Genomic DNA, 13,162 nt, shown 5'->3' with positions numbered 1-13,162 from the left:
GCACTTATCTGGACGCCATACCCTGCACCTCTGCAGACCCCTCAGCCCACGACTTATCCATATTTTTCTGGCCCCTGTGACTTTATCAAGGGAAGTTACAACTAAGATTTAGAGCCACCTGCATGTGACCTACTGGACTCCCCCAGTAATGTTGCTCCCGTGTGGCTCGAACTTGTCTCTTATGAGATATAGGACATGTCCAGGGCACCATCGGCCCTGAGCTGGAACCACCCTGAGAAGATGGGATTGGTAAATATTTACAATACATCCATTTTTCTGGGTCTCAGAAGGTAGTGAGCCAGATGAAGCAGTAGCAGAGCAAGTTAACAGTGTCCTCACTCAGTTCCACCCCTTGTGGGGGAGGGCTTGTCAATTGCGAACTCACCTGGCTGAGGTAGGTTCGAGATTTAGGGCTGTGCGGTGGTCGGTGGGAGGACAAGCTCAACGAAGGGTGAAGCGGGCTTGAAGGGTGCTCGATCTGACAGCACGAGCGCCCCCAGGAGAGTGCGGCGCTGGTGGCTGCTGAGCGCAGGGCCGTCCAGGTGCACGCGGAGCCAGGGTGTCCCTGCGCGAGCCACAGAGGCGGTTACCTAGGTCACAGCGGGCGACCGGAAGGGTTGTTTATGAGTTCCAGATAGCGCTTACCGCGGGACAACCATTGGCCTACGTCGACCAGTAGCTCGGCACCCACTCCCGGTCTGATCGGCTGCCCTGCTCGGCTGCGTCCCGCTCCGAGCTCGTGCAGCACACGGGCCAGCGGCAGCGCTCGGACGCACTCCACAATGCCTAAGGGACAGGGTGGACACTGAGTGGCCGCGGGAGGACGCACGTGCCAGGACAAGGAAAGGCGCGGAGAGGAAGTGGGTGGGACCTGGTGCCAGAGATATCCGGTCTCACCGTCTGCGGGTGCGAGCAGCTCCTCTTGCTTTCGGGCATGAGGCAGCAGTTGCCGGCGTTGCGTGGGGCTCCCGGAGCACAATGCTCTAGCTAGGCTGGGGTCCACGCCCTGCGCCGAAAGCATCAGCTGGAAGCGGCGCAGTGCAGAACCGTCATCTAACGTCGCGGCCACCCGGGCGGCGCCCTGGTCTTGGGTTTCCGCCTGTCCGCTAAGCCAAAGAATGGCGCCTCCTGCTGGCGGGCGGAGTGGAATGCAGAAGCTGCAGGGATTGAGCTGGCATACAAACTAGTGATCTTAAACCCAGCCCTCTCACCTAGCCTAATGACCAGGTCCCGCAGATCTGGCGGCCCCGCACCATCCAGGCAAAGCAACGCTTCTTCCACTTCCAGAGTATGACCCACGCTGCGGCCCAGAGGGTTATCCATGGCGGTCAGAGCTGCGGCGACCTGCAGCCCCAGGCCCACTCCCACTCTAACCTAGGGAGATATTACTCAGTATCCAGTCGGCATTATCAAATCCCATAGCTGCTGCCCCGGGTTAGGATGTCAGTAAAGACTTAGGATAGAGATCAGAAACCAACACTGCCAGGCTTCAGAGGGGTTGGGGGTGGTCTTGTCAGTCACCCAGGTCTACGGTCAGGACAGCTTTGATTAGTTAGGGTGGGAGAGCTGGAAAGAGGGGTTGCCCTTTGGTTCTACCAGGACTGTCGAGTGATCAGAGGCAGAGATACAACGGAACGTGAGATACATGTCTCTTCTTAGAAAGGCCACTATGGCCTAGTATGGCTCACCAACATCTTTGCCAGTTCTCGGGCCTTCTCCTGGTCTGGGAAGACTGCAGCCCCCCCAAACTTAACATCTACCACCAGAGTGGACAGTCCCTCCACGGCCTTCTTACTGAGGATTGAAGCTGTAGAGAACAGAAACATCCCAGGGTATATTTGGGGACAGGAAGGGTTGCCTCTCTGAGAAAAGTGTTAGTGCCTATTGGATTGTATGTCAGTCAGGGTGCCCCGCTTCAGGTCACCTGTAATGAGTGGTACACTGTCCACAGTAGCTGTCACATCCCGTGCAGCATACAGGATTCCATCAGCAGGAACCAGCTTTTCACTCTGGCCAACAATGCAGCAGCCGACTTCCTCAAGTATCTGCAGCATCTGCTCAGACACCTTTATTGATTTCTGAGGAAGGACCTGCTCACTGGCCCTGACTACTGACCCAGCAAAAGTTCAAAACATGGCCAGTGAGAGTCAATATGATTCTGGTGACTAACCTGCCAAGGACCCTGATTTGTTATGACACTAAATTAATGTGTCGTAACTAATCAGTGTTTTCCGCCTGTTCCCAAATAATGGTCCCAATCAAAGTTCTCTTGGTGACTCCAGGTCTGTCTACAACCAGTGACCTTTAGAAAAGTCAATGTTCTCTCTCATTAGTGACCCAGATAAATACCCTGTCCACTGATCATCCTGTGATTCTGGCCAGTGACTCCCTCAACCCAGATCATTTGATCAGTTACTGGCCCACCTGTACCTGCTCTGGGCTCTGAGTGACACTGAACCCAGGAATAGATTCCAGCTTATCCAGTGTGCCCCCTGTGTGTCCCAAACTTCGTCCGCTGATCATTGGTACCTGGTGGAGAGGTGCAGGCTGACTGGCCCTGCATAGCCCCTTCCCCCAATCACCATTTCATCTCTCCTCTAGTAAGAACAGATGAAGCTGCCTCTTTTTAAGAAGCAGTTATAATATTTTAAAGTCTTATAAACAGTTCGTGTGGGTGCCCTCTTGGTGGAAAAGGAAAAATAAACTGTACTTGGGAGCAGTTTGCCAGTAGGGCAGGAACGGTCTCATCTGGGACCCAAGTCTGAGGGACAGGAAGAGAAAGGCCCTGCTCTTCCTTTTTGGGTCCTGTTAGATCTTAGAGGGTTCTGTTGGGTACAGAGGCAGCTCTATTCCATGGTGGAACTTGTGTTTTGGGGAGGATAGAACAGCCCCCCCCGAGGGGGGTGCTGGAGAGATGGCTCAGGGGTTAAGAGCACTGACTGTCCTTCCAGAGGTCCTGAGTTCAAATCCCAACAATCACATGGTGGCTCATGACCATTTGTAATGGAATCTTTTGAGCTTTGAGCTGGGCTTGAGGGTAGGAGGTGCCTGTGAGTGGCTCAGAGATCCGTAGAGGAGGAGATGGTCACTAACCTTGCAGCCACATGCAGCCAGGGCAGGTGCCAGAACCAGGCTAACCTTGTCACCCACACCTCCTGTGGAGTGTTTGTCCACAAGCTGCTGGTGCCAGGCCCTGGGCCACTCCAGTTGCTGCCCAGACTCTGCGAGGGCCTGAGTCAGCACAGACGTCTCCTCTAGGTCCATGCCCTGCAGCCGAATAGCCATCAGCATGGCCCCTAGGGATGGATATGATGAGTGAGGTTGCTCACGAGTTCTCTGGGGGCTGTGACGGTGGTGGTGAGGTACCGTGGCTCCTTGAGGTGTGTATGGGGCAGTTGGGAATCAGGGTCTAGTTAGGGCTTCCCACGCACCGATCTGTGTGTCCTGTGCCCTTCCGTCCATCACTGCGTGCACGAAGTTTCTGATATCTGCTTCGCTCAGATGCCCCCCATTTCGCTTCAGGCGGATCAGCTCAGGTAGCTGCCTGGGCTCCCCAATCCCTCCCCCTGAGTCGGCACCAGCTGTCTCTGGGGCCATGGGAGGTGGTATCCCTGAAGCTGCCATTGCTCCAGCCTATAAGGGATATTGAGACACCGCTGGACCCCCCCCCCCGCACTCCCCCCCTCAGTCCACCATCCATGTCCTTGAAGCCATGGTCACTTGTCCAAACCTTGCTCTTACAGATGTCTCTGACACCCACCAGTCTCAAGTTTTTCTCAACACCCAGCACTGCCCCATCCTCCCCCCCCCCCCCCCCCCCGTCTCTGACTTCCATTTCTCGACCTCACAACTTGATCTCCGTCTAGTACCTATTCAGTTCAGGGGTCTTTACCAGTTTTCTGGATCTGGCTTGGTTCCGGACCTGGTATCCCTCAGCCCCGCGGGGAGTTAGGTACAGAGGAAACAGTTCACGGACCAGGACTAGCGTTTGGGACAGCGGACAAAAAGGGCTGCTCCAGTAGGCGGCACTTGCCAAGGTAAGGCCAATCACCACTTAAGCTGCTCCCTACCTGCCTGCCTGCTATCCTGTGGGCAATTGCCGTTGCCAGGACCTTAAGGGTCGGGTTACAGCGCTCCAGACCGCCCAGTTCCCTGGGGTCTTGGTATCCATGGGTCCCGGGCACTGCTTGTCTTGTCAGATCGATCCCTAGGTTCAGATACCACTGAGACTATCCATGCTCGAACTCACCTCGTCCTCTCCTCCCCCAAACCCTCCTTAGCGGCTTCGGAGAAAGAGACACAAAGACACACACACAGCACTGACATAGAAAGCTTTAAGTAAACAACCGAGGGCCCGTGCACTGCGTGCTTGCTGGCGTCAGTCGTCCACGTGGTACCGTATCATGGGGGCCAAGTAGTCTGAGTGCCTGATCCCGAAGCTCCAGCCACGAGGCTTCCGATGCTGCGGGTCCAGGAGACGCCGCTGACCTCACCAAGCCAGCTGTTCCGCTTCATACAGGGGATGCCAATTCCCCGGGGACTTTGACCCATCCATGTCTTAGACCTCAGACCCTCATCCCCTGCCCCTTGCCCCTCGACTCCAAGCCACCTTGTCCACGGAGTAGGATGCGGGTCCTGGCTTCTTGGTGTTCTCGTGGGGTGGCAAAGTCCGCCCCAGCATCGTGAACTGCGGGGCTCGAGTCTTGTAGACCCCGGGGTTCACAACGTGGTAGGCACAAGGGCCTGGGGTCTAGGACGACAGGATGAGTTCAGCCTCCGTTCCTCGAGAACAGCTGACTTTTCCCCTCAAGCTAAAATTCTCACTATGTACCCTAGGCTGGCTTTGAACTCAAAATCCTCCTGCCTCAGTTTCCTGAGTGGTGAGGTACCTGGAGTTCTGCACCACCCCCAACTTCACTGACCCTCTTAATTACTAGAGACTGCATACGCAGCGGGCAGCCCCTTCCCCACCTTGCTGAGGTCCTCGAAGCAGCTGCCCACAGGGCTGCGGCCATAAATGGAGTAAGTTGGGGCCGAGACTTTACTTATGACACGTGGGCCCAAGAGTGAAGGCACGGTGTAGGACCCAGGGCCTAAGGAGAAGCCAGGAAGAGGGTACATTGGTTCAATCTCCTTGCCTTTATGACAGACTGCGGGTTGGGGGTGTGGGTAGGTTCCAGCCCTTCAGGCCTCACCTGGGGTTTGTTGCTTTGAGAGGATGCCCCAGTTTCGGGAAGCGATTGTATGCCGAGGAGCGCTGGGGTATGTCACATTTCCCGCGCGTTCTGGGGAGTACCTGCCTATGGGATGGAGCAAGAGTGTGGGCCAGAACTGAGGTGGGGTGAGGCACGGGAAGCCCAGCCTGGGGTGTTGGCACTAGGGAGAAACGGGAGCCACAGTGAGGGTCCCGGGATTCTGGGTTTGGGAGGGAAATTTCCTAGTGGGCGTTCTTGGAGGCAGCTGTACGTCAGGGAGACCCGGGCCCCAGGGTGCTGACCCGGTCCCGGAGTGAGGACAGGCGCGGTGTGGCTTAGACGACCGTAGATGGAGAAGGCCGGGGAGCCAACGCTGCCGCGCACAGTCAAGCCGGCGGGCACCAGGTAACTCGGCCCGGGTCCGCAGGTTGTGTGCCGCAGGGGTAGACGCGAGCCGAAGGAGAAGGCGGGGGCTCGCGGCCGAGACGGGTCATGCAGTTTGTAACCTGCGGGAGCATTCCCGCGTCACCTTCCGCAGTGCCCAGAGGCTACCAGCTCCTCTCCTTCTCCCATTTCACCAGTGCAGAACCTCTTATCTTTTTTTGGCCTCCCTTTTTGCTTCGGGCACAGTTCTCCTGTTTCTGGACTCCCGGCACCAAGGTAGACCGCCCACAGTCCCACCTTCCCAGTTTCCTCCCCTGCATCCGCCCTTGCTACCGGTGTTCGGTGGCAGCTTGTATTTTGGCCCCGGGCCTCCGTAGAGCGCCGCGATGGGGCCGCGGGGCCGATGTGGCCGCCAAGTGCCGACCCAGACTTCTGAGCCCATAGCGCAGTTGGGGGGCGCTTATGGCTTGCAGCACCTGTGGACAGAATTCGTAGGAGACACACTTCCCCAGCTCCACTCAGGACCAGCACGGCCGAGGACAGAACTAACACGTATCCCAGGGCACCCGAAAACAAACATCGTTTGCCAGGATTGGAGAGCGGTGCACTAGGGCAGGAGCGAGCTTCAAAGCCATCTATGGCCTTCTATCCCAGGCGCTTCGGTACCACTGTTTAAGTACAGGCCAAGTTTGAACCCAGACTGTTGAAAGGGAACGGCCTGGAGTTTCTTGGTGGAAGAGGGGTTTTAGAGGTGTTGGAAAAGGACATCCTGGGAAGGGCCCTTATAGGGGCACAGGATGCTCCGAGGGGAAGGTTTGGAGAAGCACTGACCTGTTGTGGTGGTTACCCTCTTGGAGAAGCAAAGCTGAAGAGCTTGACAACCCTCAAACGCTCATACCCCATTATGTCCCATCTGGCTTCCTAGCAACCAGACCAAGTGCTTGGCCCCACCCTCCGGGGCCTTCAATAGTATCTCCTGCTACTGAAGCTCTGGGGGGTACGTCTCCTGTTACTGCGGAGACTGTGTGCTGGTTAGCTATTCGGCTGGGTCACAGACCAACGCACCCATTCCAGAATGAGATTAATCTGCAGACAAAAAGGCTTTAAGAAAAATGAAATGCTACAGAAAGTTCTAATTATGTATCTATGTAAACTAAACCCACGTAACACGTGCAAAACTAGTGTTTTGGGCCAGAAAATAATACAAATTGATTAGAGAAACTACTGTGTAAGACTTGATCACATTCCAAAACAAATTCTCAACGAATTTTCTTAAAAGTGAACTTAAAAAAAAAAAAAAACCAAAAAACAAAACCCACCTTTGGGATCAAAACTCAAATCTTGAGTCATGGATGATACAAAATACTTCGGAGGAAAACTGTATAGGATGCATCTGAAGTAGAGAAAAAATTATAGCCCTAAGATAACCTCAGTGTTAATGAAAAATCTAATGATGTTTGGAATTCATTTTGCAAGCAGAGGGGAAAAAAACAGCAAAAGAAAAAAGAAAGCGGAGTTAGCAGGTAGTTCCAGCACTCAGAGCTGGAACAGAAGGATCTCAAGTTCAAGACCAGCCTGAAATACAGGGTGATCCCGACTCAATCAAAATAAAAGAAAATGCAACGAAAAGATACAAAATAGCAGAATTAATAAATATCTATCAGTGGGCTTGATGAAGGTGAAAGTAATAGCCAACAAAATTTAGGTACCAAGCCAATTGTGGCCTTACACACTGGTGGTATTCCTATTCACAGGACACAGAGGCAGGTTGGCTCTGAGTTCAAGGCCAGCCTAGTCTACATAACGAGTCTTTAGGGTCTCTTATGTATCGAATCTGCAAACAAGACTACTTCATTTTCTATTCCTATGTGTGCCCATTTTTATTTTTTCTTTCTGTAGCTAAGACTTCAGGAAATATGCTGAATAAAAATGGAGACACTAATCATCCTTCCCTGTCCCTGGTTTTAGTAAAAATGCTTTTAAGTGTTTCTCTCTTTAGTATGATGCTTGCTGTAGGTTTGGCATACCTAGTACTTACTGTATTAAAATATGCTCCTTCTGTCCCTTTGTCTCCAGGGATTTGATCATAATTGGATTTTGTCAAAGCCTTTTTTTGGGATCTATTGAGATGGCCATGTGATTTCTGTCTTTGAGATCCAGGGTCCGCTATATCTATAGCGGGCCCTGGGTCTCCAAACTTAACTACAAAAGCAGACAGAGCCCAAGACTAGGACAGAGAATAAAGACAAGGGAGTCCTCTGCAGTCCAAGTCCACCTTAAGGTGTGGGGCTCACCTTCTCTTACTGTCACCTAATAGTTCTGTGGGAAGCTGGATGGGACCAGGCCAGATTCGATACTTGAGGCTCAGCAGAGCCCAGGCGAGGTGCCAGGGACACTCTTGGCACCTCTTTGATGGCTGAGTCAAAGGAGTCCTTGGGCCCATTGTTCCTTCTAGTTCCCCTTTATTCTGGGGAAACCCAGTCTCTTTTATGTGCTCAGGTCCTATTTTGTAAATGCATTAAGACTCACTCCTGATGTGGATTTCCGGGATGAGAAGAGATGAGGGGGTAGAGAAGTACCTGAGCCAGAAAGGGTCTCTGAAGGATCTGGGTACATGTTGACTACATAAGAGGTAGGCCGTGCCCTGAGTTCTTCAGAGGCACACCGAGGTGATGCCTGAGCAAGCCAAGAGGGTGAAGGAGGCCGGAGGGCTTTAGCATTAGAGAGGGAGGTACAGTGGGTTTTCTTCAGTCTTCCTCACTTTTAATCTACCCTCTTGACTTTTTCTCGGAGCAATGCTTGGCAGCTGCTGCATGAGGGAGAATGAGGATGGTGTTTGTCCCAACCACACCCAGATGGTCACTCACATGACCCTCATCCTGGGCTCTTGTGCTCAGCCCGAGAGCCCACCAGAATAACCACCCCCCACTGGTGTCCCTGGTGGCTGTGGTGGAATCGGCCTCTCCGGTTTCGGGTAACTTCATCAGGGCTGTATCATGTTGCTAAGATTCAAGATAACATCTCCCAGTGTGCTAACCCTTCCTTGCCAGCGCTCCTGTATAGCCTAAAGGGTGTGGGGGTGAACTCAGGGCTATAGGGGGGTCTTTAGGGCAGAAGATAATGGGTTGAGATGTTGGCAGAGTGTACATGAACCGTGTCATTTGTCCCTAGTACCCTGAGCAAAGGGCCTGGATGGGGGCCGGACAACAGGGCAGGCTTCTGCAAACCACAGGCTCTCTTGATACGCCCAGCTGGGTTTACCGACAACCCTGCAAGCCTGAATGTAGGCAGGTATCCCTCGAGGGCCCGGAGAATCAGTCCACCTTAACAGGGCTGTCCTAGGTGAGTTGCTTGCAATGCCATCTGTACACCCAGCAGCTCAGTGGGGGTGGGGCACGTATAGCCGCCAGGCAGAGCAGGCTCTTCACAGCGGGTCTGCAGTCCTCGCCTCGCCATGCTTCAGGGTGCTCTCGAGGCCGGAGGGCCCCTCTGGGGCTGGGATGACGATGGAGATGACGACTGGGATGCAGCTCTACTCACCTTGCTGGCATTAGCAGGGGTAGCCACCTTAGCGCTGGCTTTGCACTGGTTCGGCTCCAGGGAGGACCAGGAGACACAAGGCTCAGCATCCACAGCAACAGGTGTGCAACCTGCTCAGGCGGGAGGAGTCAGGCAGGCCCTGCACCCAGAGTCCAAGGACAGTGATGCCAGTGAGGGGCAGAGCAGGGGACGGCAGAAACCAGAGGCTCCCGGAGGTGGCCAGAAGAGATCTGCTACAGCTAGGACCCAGGACTCAGAGCCATCAATAGACAGAAGTATGGCTCCAGATGACTGGCTTCATCATAAGACACCTGGAGAGGTGGCCAGCAGAGGGATCACCCCAGCAGCCCTGGGAAAGAAAGGAAAGGAGCCAGCCAGGCCAGAAACTCTCTCCCTGGGCCACCGCAAAGCAAAGGATATTCCCGTCCCCATCATGATCCACTTTACCCCTCGAAGTCTTGACAGCAAAGCAGAGGTGCAGCTGGAGGCAACTGGAACCTACGGTAAGGAGGCAGCTGGCCAAGGCCCTGTCCATATGGGGCAACAGGACACCAGCCCCTGGCACCTGGCTGTGGGACCTCCTGGCCCTCTGGGGAGAGGCCTAGGCAGCTTGCGAAGGCGGCGGCGGCCTGGTGCCAGCTCAGGAGACAGACCCTGCCGTCCCGTAAAGCTGGATCCTCTGCGCCTGGGCACTGTGGTGAGTGTGTGGGATGCTGTGGACACGGCAGCTTCGGCCAGACAGGACATCCTCACCAGCAGTCCTCTTGCAGGCCCCTCATCACACAGCTTGGACAAGGGGCTCAAGGCTCCTCAGGCAATGGGCCCAGCTGATGCTGTGGATAGTCAACCTCAGGTGGACTCCTTTGAGGGTGTGTGTGGGAAAAGCAGCCTCCATCTCTCTCCTGCCAGCACTGTAGGCTCAGGGGCTAAGGGTGGTGAGAGCCAGGAGACTGGTTCCCCCGGCCCTAGAGAGACTCAGGACATTCTGGCTAGTGAGGAAGCCTGGTCCCGGGAGAGTGGGGCAGCTGTTGTCACCAGCAACTTCAGCCCCTCCCAAGGTACCTTGCCAGAAGAGCTGCACTCTGAGGCTTGCGCAGTGGACCAAGTGGCTGACCAGAGCAAGTTGGAGAAACTAGGGGAGGGTCACCTCATTGGGAAAGGGAGAGGGTCGTGTCAAGGCGAGGAAAGTAAGCACAGAGCTAGCAAGCCAGCTACAGACCAGAGCCGTGCATTTATCATGGATACAAAGAAGTCCACGTATGGCTTCAGCTGCACCCTGTCCCACAGCCTTCCAGCCTCCGCTCCGACCCAGGACACTGAGCTGGTTCCATCCTCTGCCACGGCAGTGCAGGCCAGCCCTGGGTTCCTCCGTGCAGTCTCTACCTCTGCCCCTTTAAACAATTTGCCCCTGGAAGTTAACCAGGGTCCTTCTGGTGGTGACAGTCCCAGAGCAGAGCCAGCCCCCCTTCCAACCCCAACTTTAACCTCAGCAGGGGCCTCAGCTTCAGCTCCAGCAACAATCCTAGCACCCCCCTCAAAATTACCCCCAAACTCAACCTCAGCCTCATCCTTAACCACAGCCCCAGTTCCAGCAGCCCCAACCCCAATATCAACAGCAGCCCCATCTCTAACATTGTTCCCCTGTGCAGCCTTGACCACAATCTCAGCACCAACTCCATCTCTATCATCGCCCCCAACCCCATCCCCACCCCCAGTTACAGCCTTAACCCTAATCTCAACAGCAACCCCACCCCCAACATCACCCCCAACTCAAGCCTCTGCCCTAGTTGCAGCCCAAGATCCTGCAGTAGACAGTGAGCCAAGGCCCATGTCTACAGAATCTAATGTGGGCCTCTCCAAGAGCTCCCCAGAGAGACGAATCTCAAATAGCTGGGGCAATTTAATTACTATGGTTCTTAGAAGCCACCCCTTCCCCAGGCAGGAAAAGGCCCAAGGCAGTGCCCCAAGGGCAGATCCTGAGAGTCCTGCAGGGCCTAGCCCATCCACATACTCTGAAGATATACATCCAGGGCCCTTGTCTGAAGGAGCCATCACTAGTGTCCAGGACAAACACAGACCAGAGAGCCTAGCTGAGGCTAGATGTAAAACACCACCAATAAGTTTAGAGACTAATACATCTCTCACCCCAGACCCCAGAGGAGATGAAACCAAGCAGAAGAGTCTAGCCTTGCTGCCCCCAGCTGCAGAGCCTGTGGCTGCCCCACAGGTCCTGGCACAGCCCAGTCCTGTACTGTCTACTTCTCCGAGGCAGGATGCTCAGCCCATCCCTCAGCCTCGGCAACGGAGGAGGAAACGCAGCATAGCTCAGAGCTCTGAACACATACTGACCCAAGAAGTACCCCAGAAGCCCCAGGGGCAGGGGCTGAAGGAGAGAGCCAGACCCACAGACAGCAGGGACATCCTCACAGAGAAGCAGAGAGAGACCCAAAAGCTTATGGTTTTTCTGCAGAAGCCTGGGAGTTGGGGAGTGGTGGAGGGGTCTCAGAAGTATCGCTCACAGGCCTCGCAGCCTAGCACAACAGTGGCACTGTGGCCCCCAAAGCTAGATCTAGGCAGCTGCTTGGAGGTTCTGGCCTTTGCCCAGCAGCATGGGGAGCTGGGCTTAGCCCAGGAGACCTATGCCTTGATGAGCAACAACTTACTCCATGTTCTGGGAGACCCACACCTTTACCGACAGCTGAGCGGAGCCGACAGGGAGCGCATCCTGAACCTGCGGACTTGCCAGGGCCAGACGGTGCTGGGGGTCCTGGTGCTGCCCAGCCTTTATCAGGTGAGCCGCTCAGGGCTCACAAGGGGCCCTCATAGCGAGGAAGCTCCGGCAACCAGGTCTGAGCATTTGCATCTTCAGACATACCTCCATGTGTTCAACCCGCAAGAGAATGTGTGGCGGTCCCTGACTCAAGTACCAGAGGAGGTCCCACTTCGGGGCTGTGGCCTCTGCACTATGCATAACTATCTGTTTCTGGCAGGGGGCATCAGGGGTTCTGGTGCCAAGGCTGTCTGCTCCAACAAGGTATTCTGCTACAATCCTCTGACCAACATTTGGAGCCAGGTTCGGCCCATGCAGCAAGCCCGGGCCCAGCTCAAGCTGGTGGCTCTGGATGGAATGCTTTATGCCATTGGAGGTGAGTGTCTATACAGCATGGAGCGCTATGACCCGCGCACAGATACCTGGACCTTCAGAGCATCCCTCCCTGAGGGCACCTTCCCTGTGGCCCATGAGGCTGTGGTCTGCCGAGGAGAAATCTATGTCACAGGGGGTCATCTCTTCTACCGGCTGCTCAGATACTGCCCCGTGAAAGACTCATGGGATGAATGTCCCTACAGCGCCAGCCACCGACGTTCCAGTGACATGGTGGCACTAGGGGGCTTCCTATACCGGTTTGACTTGTTGCGGGGTGTGGGCGCTGCGGTGATGCGTTACAACACGGTGACAGGCTCCTGGAGCCGTGCTGCCTCCCTGCCCCTGCCTGACCCCGCCCCGCTCCACTGCACGGTATTGGGCAACACCATTTACTGTCTCAACCACCAGGTCACGGCTACCTTCACAGTTTCAGAGGGCACTGCCTTGTTTCAAGCCAAGGAGCTGCAGCCCTTCCCACTGGGAAGTAAGGGGGTCCTCTATCCATTCACTCTGACTCTGCCCCCTAAGACCTGGTTGCAGACCACAATCTGAGTGCTTGGACAGTAACCAGAACTGTGTGGATGCTCTGCAGGGGTCTGAGTGGACCTGGGACAGGGGAAGAAGCCTACCGCCAGAACTTCCTGTTCTTGTGCCCAAAGCTTTTCCTGACTTAATTATGTTTGAAGTGAGATCCCTTCTACTTCCCTCCCCTTGAACCTCTGGTTCCCTCAGTCCCTCCTGGATCCCACTACACCTTGCTGATTTTGGCCCAGGCCCTTGCTTAGGATGTCTTCGTTTTATCAAAGCCACTTCCGTCCGTGGGATCCCGTGGTACTCACTAGAAACCTATTTGAACTTCCTACGTTCCCTCAAGATGGAAGAGGAAGCAAAGAGCTCC

The 13,162-nt window shown here is 54.9% G+C and overlaps 3 protein-coding genes across 3 annotated transcripts; 1 reads left to right on the top strand and 2 right to left on the bottom strand.

The window, feature by feature from the left end:
- Positions 1-407: 407 nt before the first annotated feature.
- On the bottom strand, positions 408-3,624 carry TYMP (thymidine phosphorylase; the record flags this gene model as incomplete). Its single annotated transcript, XM_080939727.1, has 9 exons — positions 408-565; positions 646-786; positions 898-1,128; positions 1,212-1,374; positions 1,689-1,807; positions 1,925-2,054; positions 2,431-2,529; positions 3,094-3,296; positions 3,432-3,624. The coding sequence occupies 9 exons, from the start codon at positions 3,622-3,624 to the stop codon at positions 408-410; spliced, it is 1,437 nt and encodes a 478-aa protein (XP_080795853.1).
- A 754-nt stretch (positions 3,625-4,378) lies between these two features.
- On the bottom strand, positions 4,379-6,021 carry CIMAP1B (ciliary microtubule associated protein 1B; the record flags this gene model as incomplete). Its single annotated transcript, XM_080939328.1, has 6 exons — positions 4,379-4,462; positions 4,610-4,750; positions 4,972-5,093; positions 5,196-5,300; positions 5,498-5,701; positions 5,913-6,021. 6 exons carry the CDS (start codon positions 6,019-6,021, stop codon positions 4,379-4,381), a joined length of 765 nt encoding a protein of 254 aa, XP_080795454.1.
- A 3,012-nt stretch (positions 6,022-9,033) lies between these two features.
- On the top strand, positions 9,034-12,816 carry KLHDC7B (kelch domain containing 7B; the record flags this gene model as incomplete). The annotated part of the gene is made up of 1 exon (XM_080939498.1): positions 9,034-12,816. One exon carries the CDS (start codon positions 9,034-9,036, stop codon positions 12,814-12,816), a length of 3,783 nt encoding a protein of 1,260 aa, XP_080795624.1.
- Positions 12,817-13,162: the final 346 nt, after the last annotated feature.

The sequence above is a fragment of the Micromys minutus genome (genome assembly GCF_963924665.1).
Source record: "Micromys minutus genome assembly, chromosome: 27".
NCBI lineage: Eukaryota > Metazoa > Chordata > Mammalia > Rodentia > Muridae > Micromys > Micromys minutus.
Note: the sequence above shows the minus strand (reverse complement) of the source record. Positions and strands in the feature narration are given on the sequence as shown.